Source organism: Pongo abelii, chromosome 7 (assembly GCF_028885655.2).
Source record: "Pongo abelii isolate AG06213 chromosome 7, NHGRI_mPonAbe1-v2.0_pri, whole genome shotgun sequence".
Lineage (NCBI taxonomy): Eukaryota > Metazoa > Chordata > Mammalia > Primates > Hominidae > Pongo > Pongo abelii.
This window is the reverse complement of record NC_071992.2, coordinates 58,948,764-58,966,727: the sequence shown is the minus strand read 5'-3', so window position 1 is coordinate 58,966,727 and position 17,964 is coordinate 58,948,764. Positions and strand designations below refer to the sequence as shown.

The 17,964-nt window shown below is 40.7% G+C and overlaps 1 protein-coding gene across 1 annotated transcript; it reads right to left on the bottom strand.

Moving 5' to 3' along the window:
• Window positions 1-257: 257 nt before the first annotated feature.
• On the bottom strand, window positions 258-6,169 carry LOC129060787 (ribosomal biogenesis factor). The gene is made up of 4 exons (XM_054561065.2): window positions 6,061-6,169; window positions 3,142-3,258; window positions 665-781; window positions 258-373 (listed from the first exon to the last, which is right to left on the bottom strand). Exons 2-4 carry the CDS (start codon window positions 3,253-3,255, stop codon window positions 302-304), a joined length of 303 nt encoding a protein of 100 aa, XP_054417040.1. The 5' UTR covers window positions 3,256-3,258; window positions 6,061-6,169; the 3' UTR covers window positions 258-301.
• Between the last annotated feature and the right edge of the window lie 11,795 nt (window positions 6,170-17,964).

Here is a 17,964-nt window from a genome sequence, read left to right as displayed (position 1 = left end):
ATTTCTGTATGTCCTTCTATCCAAACAGACATTCACTGCCACTTGTAAAGTGAAGGATGTAAACGAGGATATATAACTGTTTCAGCGAACAGATTTTGTGAAGTGCCTTCTGTTTTAGCACTTTATCACATTTTGTTGACTTCTGACATTCCACTTTCCTAGGTTATAGGAAAGACATGTTTATGTAGTTTGTTTTCAATATGTGCCAATGCCTGTACATTAACAAGATTTTTAAAAATAAAACTGTATAAAACATTTAATTTATTGGTCTTTGTGAAGAATTAGATGCATCACCACTATATTACAACAGAGCCATTAATCTTGTAGCTTCGTCAACATTAACAGGTTTGCTTTCATGACGCTGCTGAGGAATCTGAAAGGAGAAAGTATTGTATTTAAAAATGTAGACAACAATAGCAGACAAATGACTTATATAAGCTGTTATTCAATTTAATTTTTCTAGTCATATCTTTGGAAGTAGAACAATAAATCTGTATATTCAGACAATGTTTTAGAGTCTGAATATGCTATTTATACTATAGAGCCTAGTACTAGAGAGCCAGTACCAAGAAAGACACTCAACTTACAGGCTTTGAAAACTTGGAGTTTAATTTACTAGCCTCAATTTGTTAGCCATAAAAAAAAGCAAATGATTTCTGCTTACCAGTTCTTTCTGCAGAGGTTCAAGTGAAGTGCTTTTTGAGAAATGTGCAAGTTCCTTTTGTACATTTACAAAAGCTTTATTTACTCTGTTAACTTTTTCTTCATTCATAATGTTTATCTTTTAAAAAAGAAAAAAAAAGCATTAATCTATGATCTCATAACCATTAAAGATAAGATATATTCAACCTTAACCCATTAAATCTAAAATCTAAAAACTCTTACCAACAAATTAGGAATAATTCACTCAAAAATTCTTATAGTCTTATTGGGAAATTACAGACAAAAAGTTTTGATTTTTAAAAAATGGGATTTATGTGGATATGCCTCACACTTATGTTACAGAAGGCCAAGATATGTGACTGTGATACTGTGATTCATAATAAGATATATACATATATTTGGTCTTTGTCCTCATTTCCCGTCATACAGCTTTTTAAATCACTGTATTAAGAGGCATAACAGTGTCTTTTTAATGCTAATGAGATGGCTGGCAGCTGGGAGTCTCTAGATAGCCTCAGGAGGAGGGCTAGTCAGATAAAAACCAGGGTTGGAGGATTAGGACTTTCTGCTCCAGAGAGAGGAGTCGGGAAAAAGGTTAAGCCCATCACTAACGGCCAATGATTTAATGAATTATGCCTACATAATGAAGCCTCCGTAAATCTACAGAAGAACTGGGTTCAAAGAGCTTCTGGATAGCTGAACACATGAGGGCTCCTAGAAAGTGGCATGCCCAGAGAGAGCAGGGAAGCTCCATGCCCCTTCCCATGTACCTTGCTCTCTGCACCTCTTCCATCTGGCTACGCATCTGTCTCCTTTGTAATATCCTTTATAATAAACTGGTAAAAGTATTTTCCTGGGTTCTGCAAGCTGCTCTAGAAAATTAATCAAACCCAAGGAGGGGGTCATGGGACCCTTTATTTATAGCTGGTTGGTGAGAAGCACAGGTAAAACATCTGGGACTTGTGATTGTCACTGGAAGTTGGGGAGAGGCTTAGGACTCAAGGAATCTGACGCTATCTCCAGGTCAGCAGTGTCAGATTTCAATTAAAGGACACCCAGCTGCTGCCTGCTGAAGATTCATCTGCTGAATTGTTAGGTGTGGGGGAAACCACCCCACAAATCTAGTATTAGAAGTGTTGAGTGACCATATGAGAGTGACAATAAGAGAAACTGAGTTGCTTTTTTCCTGTATCCTTATAGTGACCAAAATCTTTCTAGGCTACAGTGCTGTCATCCCGCATCTATACAAGAAACCTGGATCAAATACTTTTAGTCCCTTCTAACATAACAGTACATCTCTGAATCCTTCCTGGACCTTCTTGTCTTAATGGAAGACCCCTGATGACAGCTTCCCTTGCAGTCCTCCTCTTTTGAGTGTAACAGAGGTAGGGGTGGTGCTCTTGTTCTTCACTGCTGCTGCCGCCAAACAATTTCTCCTTCAAAACCCTTACCTCCTTTGCACTTTATGCTGCCTACCCATAGATCTCTCTCTTAGATTCTACCTGGTGGCATATATAAAAGTTCTAGTACCTCCTGTCCAAATAAAATAATCTTCCTCAAATACACCAAGCTTTTCCCTAGCTCAGGGCCTCTGCACTGGCTATTTTTCTTTGCCTCGAACCCACCACTCCCAACACTTCCTGGCTCTTTGCATTGCTAGCTCTTTATCATTCTAGTCTTGGTTTCAATGTTTCAACTATGAAGACTGTCCTATATAAACTGTCATCCCCAAAACCCCCACCATCTGCTTAATTTCATTCCTAGCATTTATAAAATCATAAAACTATTCAACCAAAAAGCTTAACTCAGCTAGCTCATGAAAGTTGAAAGATGAAATGTTAGAATTCTAAGGATTATTATAATTAAACTGAGTCCTGGAGAGCTGACTCCATCTACTACTGAAACTTGAAAACATTTTCTTAAAAATTTTTCTTAAAAGAATCTAGTTAATCTTGAAGAAATTTCTCAGGTATTTTGAAATATAGACAAAGAAAAGAAAGAAACCCCTTTCAAATTGTGCATTTCAATAAATATTTTTTATCTTCATTTTACAAGTTTTTGTTTGAATTGCAGATGTCTTCAAAGAGACAAGAATTACTGAGGAGAAAAAGAATGGGTGCTCACTGACATCCCATGTCTTGCCTCTATTAATACATTCTTGTATTTGAGTTTAGAGATAAGAACTGTTTCCCATACTATGGTTTTTAAATGAGTTCTATGCTTCAGTAAATTATTAAATTGAAGCTTCACACATTTGTAGTTAAAATGTTTATTTCTTTTCAACATTTGTTTTCAAGAAAGGGAGTTGTTTTTCTTCCTTTTTTTTTATATTTTTTTAGACAAATGCTTGAAACCATCCTTACCTTTCTAGGAAAAATGAAGAACCTTTTTAAAAAGTCATAGCCCACAGTTGTTCAGTAGCTTAAAATGACACTTTGCTTGTAAACAATAAAGTCAGAGTACTTAACTAATACTCACCTTCTTAAGATTAGTGGTAACTGGTTTTGCTTTGTTTTTAGCCTTAAAGTTTTTTTGGCTGGCTATGTGAAATACATTCCTGGACTTCGGCCCTCTTAATTTGTTCTTGGCCATTGTCTAGAAAAGAAAATAAATTCAATTAAATTGCCCACATTTATGAACCGTAAGTCAATTTTAACTTTTTAAAGGTACCAATTAAATCTAAAAAATTCCATCTTACTCTTGATTATTTTTAAAGTTGGTGCATATATTATTTCCATGTCTTTCACTCCTAGTAGATTTTCTGCTCTTTGAGTACAGAGTAGCTAATTCTTCCCTGTATCCCCAGTAATGGGCCCATAGGAGGCATCCAATTAATATCTGCTGGTTGAATTCACTAATATCATCAACACAATAACTGTTATTCTCAGCAGTACCTCACCACCCATCCTTCTGTTAGTCTATATACTACTATGCTATTCTGGTTCCTATCATACTTTAGAGACTGATTCTGCCTCCTTCTTGACTTCTTTTTTATTCCTTTTTACTCTCCCCACTTTCTCTCCTGTGCATCCCATCAAAATCAGTCCTTAATCCTCCATTTCCTACCTCCCTCTCTCCCTTAATTTACTTTTATGACTTCCATATTACCTCTACGTCAATGGCCCTTGCCTTGAAATGTTGGATATTGTCTTTCCTCTGTAGCTAGAGATGAATTAAGCCAGTAAATTCTACCTTAAAACATCTCTCAGATCTGTCTTTAATAATGTATATGAGGAATAATTTTTAAAATATTAAGTTAACATGTATTGAGCTTTTATTGTATGTACAAGCACTACACTAATGTGCTTTAACTCATTTACTCCTTACAACAACCCTTTGTAATAAGTACTATTATCCCCATTTTAAAGATTAAAATTAAAAAACTGACACAAAGAGAAGTTAATTTGCCCAATGTCACACTGTCATTAACCAGGAGATGCCAGGACTTACAGCCAGGAAGACTAGATCAGAGCTAACGTTATGTTGTATTGCACTTCATGTATAAATATAAAAGCTATACAAAAACATGGTGTAATATTGCTTAGTTCAGGACTGGGTTCCTGTTGAAGTCCCTAGGTCCATTTGTTCAAACCACTGTTTGTCAAACTATGCCCATGGACCAAATCAGGCCAAGCACCTCTCCTTGTAAGTAAAGTTTAATTGGAAGCCAAGTGCAGGCGCGGTGGCTCACACCTATAATCCTAGCACTTTGGGAGGCGAAGGCAGAGACCAGCCTCACCATGGTGAAACCCTGTCTCTACTACAAATACAAAAATTAGCTGGGCGTAGCGGCACATGCCTATGATCCCAGCTACTCGGGAGACTGAGGAAGGAGAATCACTTGAATCCAGAAGGCGGAGGTTGCAGTGAGCCAAGACTGCACCAGTGCACTCCAGCCTGAATGACAGAGCAAGACTCTGTCTCAAAAAAATTAATTAATTAAAAAATAAAGTTTAATTGGAATACAGTTATGTCCATTCAATCATGGGCTGATATGGCTGCTTTCCTGCTATAACTATGACCCACAAAGTCCGAAATATTTAGTGTCCGACCTTTAACAGAAAGTCTGCCAACCCCTGGCTTAAGCCATCTGCACAGTGGCTATCTGGCACCAAGCTATGCGATCGACCTTCCCATTGTTAAAAACCAACAGTTTTCCCAATGTATAAGGGGCAACGTGCCTTGGCTTGGCATATTACTGGCACGCTGAATGTACCCTAAATCTGCCACATATATCTCCTGTTACGTCTCTATAAACTCTGCTCTAGCCAGCCTGGTCTAACTGTTCTCCTGCACAGACACCTTGAACATTCTTCCTTTTTTTCCTTTGCTCGGTCGTAGCCTTGACTGAAATTTATATCTTCCTTCAATGTAGCCTTACTACATTTTAAGTAATTAAGGAACTACTTAACCGAAACAGCAATGCTTTTGAACCCCAACAGTATTCCTCCTACTTAAAAAAGAATGCAGTAGAAAATACATGGTTATTACAGAAGATGCAAGAAATAAAATATGCATAATAAAATACCTCAAATGAAGTAATCTAAAATCATTCCAGGCCGGGAGCGGTGGCTGATACCTGTAATCCCAGCACTTTCGGAGGCCGAGGCGGACGGATCACTTGAGGTCAGGAGTTCGAGACCACCCTGGCCAACATGATGAAACCCCGTTTCCACGAAAAAAATAAAAATTACCCGGGCGTGGTGACGCGCGCCTGTAATCCCAGCTACTCGGGAGGCTGAGACACGAGGAGGCGGAGGTTTCAGTGAGCCGAGACCGCGCCACTGCACACCAGCCTGGGCGACAGACTGAGACTCAGTCTCAATAAAAATAAAAATTAAAATAAAATTATTACAATAGTAACCAAAATCCAATCATTCATCTAGTATATATTAATCAGTTGCTATATGCCAGGTGTGGTAGTCACAAACCTGGTATACACAAAAAATATATATGGAACATAAATAATGACAGTATATATACGAAACATACACAGACTTGATAGGTATATTGTACATGACACTACCTATAATATATACACATGGACCATGAACAGACAGTCTACAAGTGGAGGAGAGGTTTACTAGGGCTGTAGACCTGAGCAAGGTTCCTGGAGAAAGTAATACACCAGTGGCGGTGTGCGAGTGGAAGGAAATTCTCTGAAAACCACGTAGAAACTGATCATGAAAGACACAGTCGGAAACTGGGACCGCGTCAGGAGATGAAAGGCCAACAAGCACCGGGGTTTCCGGCCTGCTACCCAGTAGGGCTGCCCGAGGTAGAGCGCGATGGAACCGTGCCTACAGGCCACAGCGGTATGAGACCAGCCCAATCCAACCCCGACCCCTGCAAACTTCACGCCAGCCCTCCAGAAAACTTAATTTATTAAACTCTCACCAGCAATTTAATACTTGCGTGTAGCTTTTTAAGCTCCAGGTGACACCATCTGGCACGTACGCCGTCTAGGAAGTTCCGGGGAGAATGAACCAGTCAGGATTCCGCTCACGAGCCGTAGCTCCACCCACTGAATGGAGCCCCGTCCACAGGCGGAAGTCCCGCCCATAGGGCGAGTTCCCACCCACCTGGCATTGTCCCGCCCATAGAGCCAACTCTAAGGAGCAAGGTGCAGTGAGAAAGCGAAGCCCAACCCATAGAGCGAGGTTCGGAAGTTCAGTCTCATTAGCATCCCTTGTCTTCCGCGGTGTTGCAGACTTATCCTCAGCTCAAGCGAGTTTGGGGCTATAGAGCCAGCCAAGTCTCTACTTCCTGGCGTGGGTACTTGTGCAGAAACTGCCCGAGGTGCTTCTGAGACTGCACAGTGAAGACCGCGGCACTGGAGGTCAGCGCTCCGCTGCGGACTCCCGGTTAACTCTGCTACTCTCCCAGGAGGAGGCGCTGTGCACCTCTGGGTGGTTTCCTGGGTTCGGCTGGTGGTAGAGGGAACCTTGAGGTTGGAAAAGATCTAGAGCTATAATCTCCGAAAGGAAGATTTGTAATGCACTGCGAGTTAGAAATGCTTTTCTCATTGCAGCCTCCACGTTTCAAAAAGAGAATTTTTGACAGCACTGCAAAGGCACAAGAAACCAGGCACAGTATAAAACATACAAATAAAACAGGTACCAGGAACTTAAAACATTCAACCCATAACATCATCTAGGTTTTTCTGCTTTAAGAAAATTGACTCAATTCTTCCAAGAGAAAAACCCTATTAAAGCTAAATTTTCACATGTGCCTCTGTGAAGCGGTGGGTCGCCCCTCCACACCTGTGGGTGTTTCTCGTTAGGTGGAATGAGAGATGTAAGGCTGACTGTAGACATACTCGGGATCTCTCGTCGACTTGTCCTCAATGACCACGCTCGAGCGTACCTTCACCCTAGAGAAAAGCCTCCACGTTGGGCACCAGATGAAGGGGGAAATGTGGGGAAAAGCAAGAGAGATCAGGTTGTTAATATGTCTGTGTAGAAAGAAGTGGACATAAGAGACTCCATTTTGTTCTGTACTAAGAAAAATTCTTCTGCCTTGAGATGCTGTTAATCTGTGACCTTACCCCCAAACCCATGCTCTCTGAAACATGTGCTGTGTCATACTCAGGGTTAAATGGATTAAGGATTGTGCAAGATGTGCTTTGTTAAACAAATGCTTGAAGGCAGCATGCTCCTTAAGAGTCATCACCACTCTCTAATCTCAAGTACCCAGGGACACAAAAACTGCGAAGGCCACAGGGATCTCTGCCTAGGAAAGCCAGGTATTGTCCAAGGTTTCTCCCCATGTGATAATCTGAAATATGGCCTCGTGGGAAGGGAAAGACCTGACCGTCCCCCAGCCCGACACCCGTAAAGGGTCTGTGCTGAGGAGGATTAGTATAAGAGGAAGGCATGCCTCTTGCAGTTGAGACAAGAGGAAGGCATCTGTCTCCTGCCTGTCCCTGGACAATGGAATGTCTTGGTATAAAACCCGATTGTACGTTCCATCTACTGAGATAGGGAAAAACCGCCTTAGGGCTAGAGGTGAGACATGCGGGCAGCAATACTGCTTAGCAAAGCATTGAGATGTTTATGTGTATGCATATCTAAAGCACAGCACTTGATTCTTTACCTTGTCTATGATGCAAAGACCTTTGTTCATGTGTTTGTCTGCTGACCCTCTCCCCACTATTGTCTTGTGACCATGACACATCCCCCTCTCTGAGAAACAGCGACAAATAATCAATAAATACTAAGGGAACTCAGAAGCCAGAGGGATCCTCCATATGCTGAATGCTGGTCCCCTGGGTCCCCTTATTTCTTTCTCTATACTTTGTCTCTGTGTCTTTTTCTTTTCCAAGTCTCTCGTTCCACCTAACGAGAAACACCCACAGGTGTGGAGGGGCGACCCACCCCTTCACCTCTATTTATTTTGTTGAGGTCATAGGAAAAACTGGATTTCAAACAAACGTAGATGTAAGAATTAAATAGAGGAGAGAAGCACGAAGGGTGGTTTTATAGTCAACAGGGACAGGTTTATTTTAAATAAACCTGAGACTGGTGGCTGGCCAAGTTAGGTCAGAGCCACACTCTCTTACAGACTAAGAGTTTTTAAGGATTCAGGGTGGGAGAGTTTAACAGAGGCTTGGACTGCTTCTGTGTCTCTTTGCTGTGCTTATCTGGGAGGGAGAGTTGTGTGTCTATTGCCATACATCTTTCTGCAGCTGCAGGCATACCAGCAGCTAAAAGTCTGCTTTTAGCTTCCCTATCTTAGTACACCTGAAGGGGAAGGAATGTGCTTATTAAGGCCCACTGTTTCACTGGGGCCCATTGTATGAGGGTGAGGTTTGGTAGTTACCCAAGAGACTTTCCCCCTACTTCACACTGTGCCTGAGCTGTCTTATCTGTGTTTTACTGACTGCTCTTTCTATCTGCTTGTAATTAGAAGAGAAGTGATTTCCTTGAGATTCATGAGGCTAGAAAGGGAGCTGGAAATTAAAAGTGGCAGTGTTTGTCCGAGATGACGGTGCTCCTGCTCTGTCAGTAAAACTGTCATTTACATGCCATTTTGTAGCTTACAAAAGATTTCAGCCTATACTATGCTCAAAATAGGGTGATAAAACCACTCCTCTTTTGCAAGTGATGATACTACTAAGGTTCAAAGTTTAAGCCATTTGCTGGCAGCCACACAACTAACTAGAAATTGACAAAGCCAGACAGTTTTGTAAAACTAAGCATTTTTTTAAAACAGTTTTTAAAAAGTTTTTGTAAACTTAATAATTCGCAAATCCACATTGGTTAGCACTTGGTCAAGTCCTCTTTCCAACAAACCAGGCTCTTGCCTGCTTACAGAAAGATTAGCAATTTTTGCAATAAATCACTTAATTATGTTTATGCCCATCACACACAAAAAATTAAGGAGTAGAATATACTAAGGGAAGAGGAATAATTGCTTGCCAATGTATGTTTATTCAAACTTTTACATTCTTTCTGAACATCCACCTGTTAAAAACACCTAAAAATGCTGGTATAAAATGCCCATAAAGTGTAAGAGCAAAACAAAAACAGAAAACCGTTAGACTTTTTTATAGGCCAGAGTTATTCACAAATACTGAGGTGAATAAGTTGGGTATAATTATTTGGTTCTTTGAATGTGAGGCTATTGATGTATATACAGAAGGCAAAGAAATAGATGTAACAGAATGACATTACAGTGTTTATGAAAACTGGTAGGTCTCACTTTTATTTTGAAGTGGCGAAATAACATGGTTATTCAGGCAAGAGCAGAGGTCTGAGTGAGGAGGCCTCGGTTTTTGGTTTACCTCTGCCACCAACAAACAGTTTGACCTTGGAAAAATTACTTCATTTCTCTGCCTCCCTTTCCCATATGCATGTAGATGGTCATTATAACCTCTTCAGAGAACATTGATTATCTGCTCTGCATCCCTTTCTGGATAACCACTCTTCTCCCATCAAGTGGTCCTGGTTGGGCTGATAACTACAGTCCTCCTCTAAGAATTTTCCAGCTAGAGCTGGTGGAAAATGCTGTCTCTTGCATTTGGTGTCTTTGTGCTGGGATGATATACAATCAAAGCTACTAGTGGCCATCTCCCCAGCAACTTGGAAGAAGTCTTCCTACAATGAGAGCAACACACACAAGAAGACAGAATTGAACAGACCAGAGGACGCTGATGCGATCATTTGAGTCCTTGGATTCAGCCATAGATGGGAGAAAGATCCATCCCTTCATTTTTCAAGTACCTGAGCTAAAATATTACCTTCTTTGAGCTTAAACTACTTTGGGTTGTTTTTATTTTATTTTTTAGTCACTTTTACCTGAAAGAGTCTTGACTCCACTCCTGTCCTACCTACTTCACAGGATTATTGTGCAGAGTTAGTGAAATATAAAACATGAAAGCATAAAGTATAACTAAAACAAAATAAAGGATTATGTTAATTTTCTAAGAGCCATATTTACACATGTTCCAAATGAATCATACATAAAGAAAATAGCTTAAAGATTTTTCATCTTTAAAAATACATGCAAAAATTAAATTTCCAGTTTTTCTAACCATCTTAAAGATGAATAAAATCATAAATAGAAAACTAATCTTTCAGAAACCTTGGTTTTCCTGTGATAGACTCAGCAATGCAGAGTTATTTATACAGACCTGGACCTCAAATAATTGTCTTGGAGGCAATTCAACAAGTAAACAAAGATAATTAAGGAGAAGAAGAAAATGAGAACACCACATAAATTACAAGCCATCTATAACAAAACTCATAGTCCTCTAAGGGAACACAGCCAGCCTTGTATAGATGATACTCCATAATTTCTCTTACTTAGTCAACCTCCGTCTCTTCTCTCCACCACACAGTTTCATTAAGTCAAAATAGTTTGGACACCTAGGCTCTGTAGGTGCTCAAAGGAAACACATACCACATTTCTATCTCTCAGGGCACAATCGTCTGGATTGTAAATGCACAGGGAACAATGATTCTTGACAGAAAGTGGTAAGAACTATGATAAATGCACAAAATATGCTATTTATGGGTGGAGATAATTCCGAATTCCGGAAACATTCATGTTAAAGCTCTTATTTGATTGTCTCAGAGCAGAAATCAGCAGACTTCAGTCCAAAGGCCAGATCCAGCCCACGACTTATTTTTGTATAGCCCACGAGCTAAGAATGAAGTTACATCTTAAGATGGGGAGAAACTCAACATAAGAATGATACATAGCAACACATGCATATTCTATTAAATTCATGTTTCTATATCCACAAAGTGTCACTGCAGCACAGCCATGCTCATTTGTTTACATCTTGTCTGTCTGCTGTCATGTTGTAACGATAATGCTGAGTACTTGCGACAGAAACCGCATAGCCTGGAAAGCCTAAAACATTTATTACCTAGGCCTTGACCAATTTAATTTTTTTTTTTTTGAGACGGAATTTTGCTCTTGTTGCCCAGGCTGGAGTGCAGTGGCTCAATCTTGGCTCACCACAACCTGTGCCTCCCTGGATCAAGCGATTCTCCTGCCTCAGCCTCCTGAGTAGCTGGGATTACAGGCATGCGCCACCATGCCCAGCTAATTTTGTATTTTTAGTAGAGATGGGGTTTCTCCATGTTGGTCAGGCTGGTCTCGAACTCCCGATCCCATGTGATCCACCCGCCTCAGCCTCCCAAAGTGCTGGGATTACAGGCGTGAGCCACCGCGCCCAGCCCTAATTTTTTTTTTTTTTTTAAACAGGGTCTCATTCTGTTGCCTATGCTGGAGTGCAATGGTGCGAACACTTCTCACTGCAGCCTCCACCTCCCGGACTCAAGCGATCCTCCCACCTCAACCCCCCAAGTAGCTGGGACTACAGGTGCACACCACCATGCTTGGCTAATTTTTGTATTTTTTGCAGAGACATGGTTTCACCATGTTGCCCAGGCTGGCCTTGCATTCCTGAGATCATGTGATCCACCCTCCTTCGCATCCCAGATTCTGGGGTTACAGGTGTAAGCCACTGCACCCAGCCACCAATTTAAAATTTTAAAACATTGCCAATCCCTATATTAGAGTTGAGCAGCATGGTGGTGTTATTCAGAATATTGCTGTTTTATACTCAAATACACAGGCAGCTTAAATGAATATTTCCTCCCGGCATTTCAAGAAGGTAGAAAAATCTTAATGTCACGACTTTGGGTTCCCTTTCATCTGATGGTTATCAATAATTTTCATTCTTCCGGGCTAAAAATGGAAGCTCCCAGTTATGTAGAAGATATTTCCACCTGGATCCATCTTAGAAAGTGGAAAGAGGAAATGGCTTAATCCTAGAGGAGATGATAAGACTGGAGAAATTATCGGGGAAAGGGCAGTTAAGGGCTTTCTGCAAGTGCTTGAGACTATCCCTGTGGCACCCCCTACCACAGCCCTAGGAACAATAGCATAAGATCCTTGTACCAATAAATGTCACAGAAGGGATGGAGCTTTCTGCCTTTAAATGTAATCTGGACTTTGGCATTGAGCATCTCAGCAGCCACTGTGATGAATTGAAGATGAGAGAAAGTTTCCTATTTTCTGGGCAATGGGTAAGCCACCCACTTCCATATACTTGAGACTGAGATCACATTTTTATGCCAAATTAAGAAGGGAGAGTCGAAGTCAGATTTAATTTTATGTAAAATTTTAAGTTTTATGATGTTTCTAGCATACTTATACTCAAGTATTGAAGTGTTATGGTGATCCTCTTTTTGGAGACACAAAGGCTTACTGCAACCTCCGCCTCCTGGGCTCAGGCGATCCTCCCACCCCTCCTCCTGAGTAGCTCAGATTATAGGCGCATGCCACCATGCCCAGCTAATTTTATTTTTTGAGAGATGAGGTCTCACTATGTTGCCCAGGCTGGCCTGGAACTCCTGGGCTCAAGCAATCCTCCTGCCTTGATCTCCCAAAGTGCTGAGATTACATGACATCATGCCCCACAATGATGTTTCTTAAACTCAAGCATTTTAACTGGCAAAAATGGAGCTGTAAGGCTTTGTATATATACATACATATGGCCGGGCATGGTGGCTCACACCTGTAATCCCAATATCTTGGGAGGCCGAGGCCGAGGCGGTCGGATCACCTGAGGTCAGGAGTTCAAGACCAGCCTGACCAACATGGAGAAACTCCATCTCTACTAAAAATACAAAATTAGCCAGGCTTGGTGGCGCATGACTGTAATCCCAGCTACTCAGGAGGCTGAGGCAGGAGAATTACTTGAATCCGGGAGACAGAGGCTGCAGTGAGCTGAGATCATGCCATTGCACTCCAACCTGGGCAACAAGAGCAAAACTCTATCTCAATAAATAAATAAAAATAAAATGATATATACATATATCTGTGTACATACACATATACATACAGCATAACATAAGCAAGCCCTAGACCCAGAGATGGACATGCTATGATTGTGGGAAAGGTCTAATATGGGTGGAGGATGGGGTTGTGGAGATGCTATTGAAGATGAGACTGTAAGATAAACTAATGAAGGGCCTTAACCAGGAAGGGTTCATTTCACTTTAGTATTTTAAAATACTTTAGTATTTCCAAAAAATAAGGATATTCTCCCTCATAAACACAATGCAGCCATCAAAACTCAAAAAAATGGATACGGACACATTACTGCTATCTAATCCATAATTGTCATTCGGATTCCATCAGTTATCCCAATAACATCTTTTATAACAAAAGAATCCTATTCAGGATAAAGTGTTGCATCAGGTTGTCATGTCTCTTTAGGTACCTCTTACCTGAATAGAACCTCAATCTTTCCTTGGCTTTCCTGGCTTGATGCTTTTGAAAATAACTGTTCAATCATTTTTTGAAATGTTTTAGAATGTTTCTCTTTCTATTGTTTCCTCATGATTAGATTTAGTATACACTATTTTGGGTGATGGGGAGAAAGTGATCACAGCACTACTCTCTCCTCCTTATAAGACCTAATGTCTTTTAGACTGAAGAAGGAAGGAAGGAAAAAGGAATAGAGAGAGGGAGGGAGGCAGACAAGCAGATAGCAGAGTTTGAAATTTTATTCTATAGGCAATGAAGGACTTGTTCGCCTCTCCACACCCCACCCCCCCCAAAACACACAGGAGATTGCTTATTATAGGGAATAATTTTGTTAGCTGCATGAAAGTAGCTTAGAAGAAGGAATGGTTGCAGGCAGGGGAGCAGTGGTTCAGGAAATAAGTGACGAAGCCTAACGAGCAGATAGAGATCCTTAGATGACTGTGCAGCCACTATGGCTCCTCTGAGCAGCCAATGCATGAAAAACAGTCAATAAAAATTATATGCAGTCTGCATTTCTGTGTAGTTTCTTCATGGGTCAAATAAATATTAGAGCTACTTTCCAATGAAATTTTTATTTCTTGGCCAGGAAGAGTGGCTCATGCCTGTATTCCCAGCAATTTTGGAGGCCAAGGCAGGAGGATCACTTGAGCCCAGGAGTTTGAGACCAGCCTGGGCAACATATCAACACCTTGTTTCTACCAAAAATACAAAATTAGTTGGACACGGTAGTGTGCACCTGTAGTCTCAGCTCCTCAGGAAGCTGAGGTGGGAGGAAGCTGAGCTTGGGAGGTCAAGGCAGCAGCAAGCCATGATTGTGTCACTGCACTCCAATGTGGGTGACAGAGCAAGACCCTGCCTCAAAATAATGAAAGGAAAAAAAGGAAGGAAGGGAGGGAGGGAAGGAAGGAAGGAAGGAAGGAAGGAGAGAAGGAAGGAAGGAGAGAAGGAAAAGAAGTCTACATTTCTTATGAGGAACCAATCAGATGAACATTTTCATGATTGACTGTTAAAATAGAGAATCTTTTTTTTTAACCCCCTATTGACAGGAGCATTTATTTCTAGACTATAAATGAAAATTTGTGACACAGCCTATATAAGAAAATGCATCAGAATAAACAGGATCCTAGATATGATCTGTCTAGGTCATATTCCTGGAAATATCTGGACGGTAAGAACCAGTTAATGAAAAGAGATGGTTAATGCTTTGCGGTGAAGGAAAAGTGACTCGCATCAGTAGATTACTTTGAAGCTGCAAGAGGTGAGTCACAGGCTTTAGCTTTTCATGGTATGGTTTCTGTATTCAAATACCATGTTACTTTTATGCACGCTTTTCTCTCATGCTCTTTTCAGGGCCCAGAAAAAAAAGTCACCTTGGTTTTCCATTCATGAATACATACTTCTGTGACATAGGAGTGAAAGAAGCATTTGCTGAATGAAATAAAACTTCCTGAAATGTAAAAATAGGCAAGGGTTTGTAGCCCTACACTAAAAATTATTGTAAAGCACTATCACTGTTAGCACGGCCAAGATATACTTAGAACACTTTTTGTCTTCCTGTAGCACTGCTTCTTGGATGTGATAGGTGCTCCACAAGTATACTATTAATTTAATTAAGCAAATTTGATTTAGAATAATCTCCTGGCCAAATGCCTAGGGATCTTGAACCTGAACTAATTATAGTCACAAAGAAGGGCTTGCAGTTGAAATACTCGAGGGTTAAGAATGGTCAAATACATGTCACAAACACAATAAAAATATTCCAAGGGCTTGCGTCGTACTTTTTCACGCTTTATGATACTTGGTTAAAATGCAAGTAATGGTTAAAAATTAGAGGAACTGTGAAATATTTAGCAGGTGCATATTTAAAACGCAGAAAGTTGGCAAAGGCAAAGAAGGCAGTGTGCTATTAAATTTAAAAAAATGAAAGGATGCAGTGCTTTGTAATTATCAAGTTTAATTGATAATGTAAACTCTCAGCTATCTAAGTCTCAACTATGATTTTGTGTTTCAGTTTAAAGTGATATTTTCAGAGTTTCCGCAGACCAAAGCAGACAGTCAAAAACTGAGAGAATGCTTGAAAGAGGTGAAGGAGAGTGTCTTGCAGATATTTAGGGGGAGGATGCTCCAGGCAGAAAGGCCAAGAGCAGGAGAGAGCATGCATGATTAATGAACAGAGAGCACATGGCTGAAGGGGGTCACATAGGGTTCTGCAGGTCATTGCAAGTACTTTGCTTTCATTAATTCATTATTTCTTTTCTTTTATTTTCTTTTTGTTTTTGTTTTTGAGATGGAGTGTTGCTCTGTCGCCCAGGTTGGAGTGCAGTGGTGCAATCTAGGCTCACTGCAAGCTCCGCCTCCTGGGTTCATGCCATTCCTCTGCCTCAGCCTCCAGAGTAGCTGGGACTACAGGCGACTGCCACCACACCCGGCTAATTTTTTTGTATTTTAGTAGAGACAGGTTTCACCATGTTAGCCAGGAAGGTCTCGATCTCCTGACCTCATGATCCCCACGCCTTGGCCTCCCAAAGTGCTGAGATTACAGGCATGAGCCACTGCACCAGGCCCATTATTTCTTTCTTTAATTATTATTATTATTATTAATTTTTGAGACAGAGTCTCACTCTGTAGCCCAGGCTGGAGTGCAGTGGTGCGATCTTGACCCACTGCAACCTCCACCTCCCAGGTTCAAGTGATTCTCCTGCCTCAGCCTCCTGTGTAGCTGGGACTACAGGCATGCACCACCATGTCTACTAACTTTGTATTTTTAGTAGAGATGGAATTCCTTCATGTTGGCCAGGTTGGTCTCGAACTCCAGACCTCGGGTGATCCACCTGCCTTGGCCTCCCAAAGTGCTGAGATTACAGGTGTGAGCCACTGCACCCAGCTTTTTTGATATATTTCTTTACAATCTTTTTTTTCTAGGCATATATACTATATTGCTTATTAAAATTTCTGTGTAGATACAATTTTATAATCTATATATCTATATATATACAGTTTAATAAGTAGTTTGGAAATATGGCATTTAATGTCTTTCAAAAATTATATCATTTTGATATACATAAGTTGTTTCAACCGTTTTCTTGTCATTATCACTTTTGTTGTTTCTAGAGCTTTTTTCTGTTATAAATACACTGTAATTAACATCCTTTTGAATAATCTTTGACAGAATCTCTTAATATTTTCTCAGGCGGCGTGTCTATCAATAAGATATAAAGTTATGAATACACTAAAAATTCTTGATTTAAATTACCAATTTTTTTCCAAAAGATCATATACTCTACATTTCTACCAATAGTGTATGAACATGCCTGTTTTGCCATATTCTTATTAACACAAATTGTTTATACATTTTTGGTGGGTTTTCTTGTTTTTTTTTTTTTTTTTTTTTTTTGAGACGGAGTCTTGCTCTGTCACCCAGTCTGGAGTGCAGTGGTGCAATCTCAGCTTACTGCAACCTCCGCCTCCCGGGTTCAAACTATTCTCCTGCCTCAGCCTCCCGAGTAACTGGGACTACAGGCATGTACCAGCACGCCAGGCTAATTTTTGTATTTTTAATAGAGATGGGGTTTCACCTTGTTGGCCAGGCTGGTTTCGAATGCCTGACCTCAGGTAATCCACTTGCCTGGGCCTCCCAAAGTGCTGAGATTACAGATGTGAGCCACCGCACCTGGCCACTCTTTTTTTTTTCTTTTTTGAGACAGGATCTTGCTCGCTTTGTTGCCCACGCTGGAGTGCACTGGTGAGATCACTGCTTACTGAAGCCTCCATCTCCTGGGCTCAAACAATCCTCACGCCTCAGTGAGTAGCTGGGGCCACAGGATTGTGCCATCACACCCAACTAATTTTTGTTTCTTTTTTTTTTTTATAGACAGGGTTTCACCATGTTGCCCAGGCTGTTCACAAATGCCCAGGCTCAAGTGATCCACCAACCTCGGCCTCCCAAAGTGCTGGGATTACAGGCATGAGCCACCGTGCCCACGCTGATACTTTTTTAGAAGCAGAAAAAATTTGATTAGGAAGAAAGGGCATACAGATTGTTTTAAAATTATACATCTTTTGAATTTTGTTTTAGGCTTATAGTATAGTGGAGTGTTTTTTTGTGGTGTGAAGATTGCTTAGGAGTTAAAACTGACAAAACTTAGAGGTGAAGAGAAAAAGAGAAAATCAGAAATTAATGTGACTATGAAGTTTCTGGTTTGTGCATCTGGTGGATGGTGGTACCATTGGATGAGATAGAAATGTGACAGGGAAGTTGGGACAGGGAAATACTACATAATTCCATGTGAACAATTTAAGTTGAAGTCATTGGATCTAATTCAGTAGATCTAGAGCTGTGCCGCCAGCATAGTAGCCACTAGCCTCATGTGGCTTTTGAGCTCTTGCAATGTGGCTACCCTAAATTGAGATGTGCTGTCAGAATAAAATATACACAGATTTGGAACTCTTTGTAAGAACAAAGAAGATAAAAGACATATGATAGTATCAGTTAAGAGCCAACCAGGAGACAAA

Coding starts and splice junctions, on each gene's coding strand:
- LOC129060787 (XM_054561065.2), bottom strand. CDS start 3,255: ATGGCCAAGAACAAATTAAGAGGGCCGAAGTCCAGGAATGTATTTCAC. Junction 782..3,141: donor TTACCACTAATCTTAAGAAG/GTGAGTATTAGT, acceptor CTTTTTTAAAAG/ATAAACATTATGAATGAAGA. Junction 374..664: donor AACCTCTGCAGAAAGAACTG/GTAAGCAGAAAT, acceptor TTCTCCTTTCAG/ATTCCTCAGCAGCGTCATGA.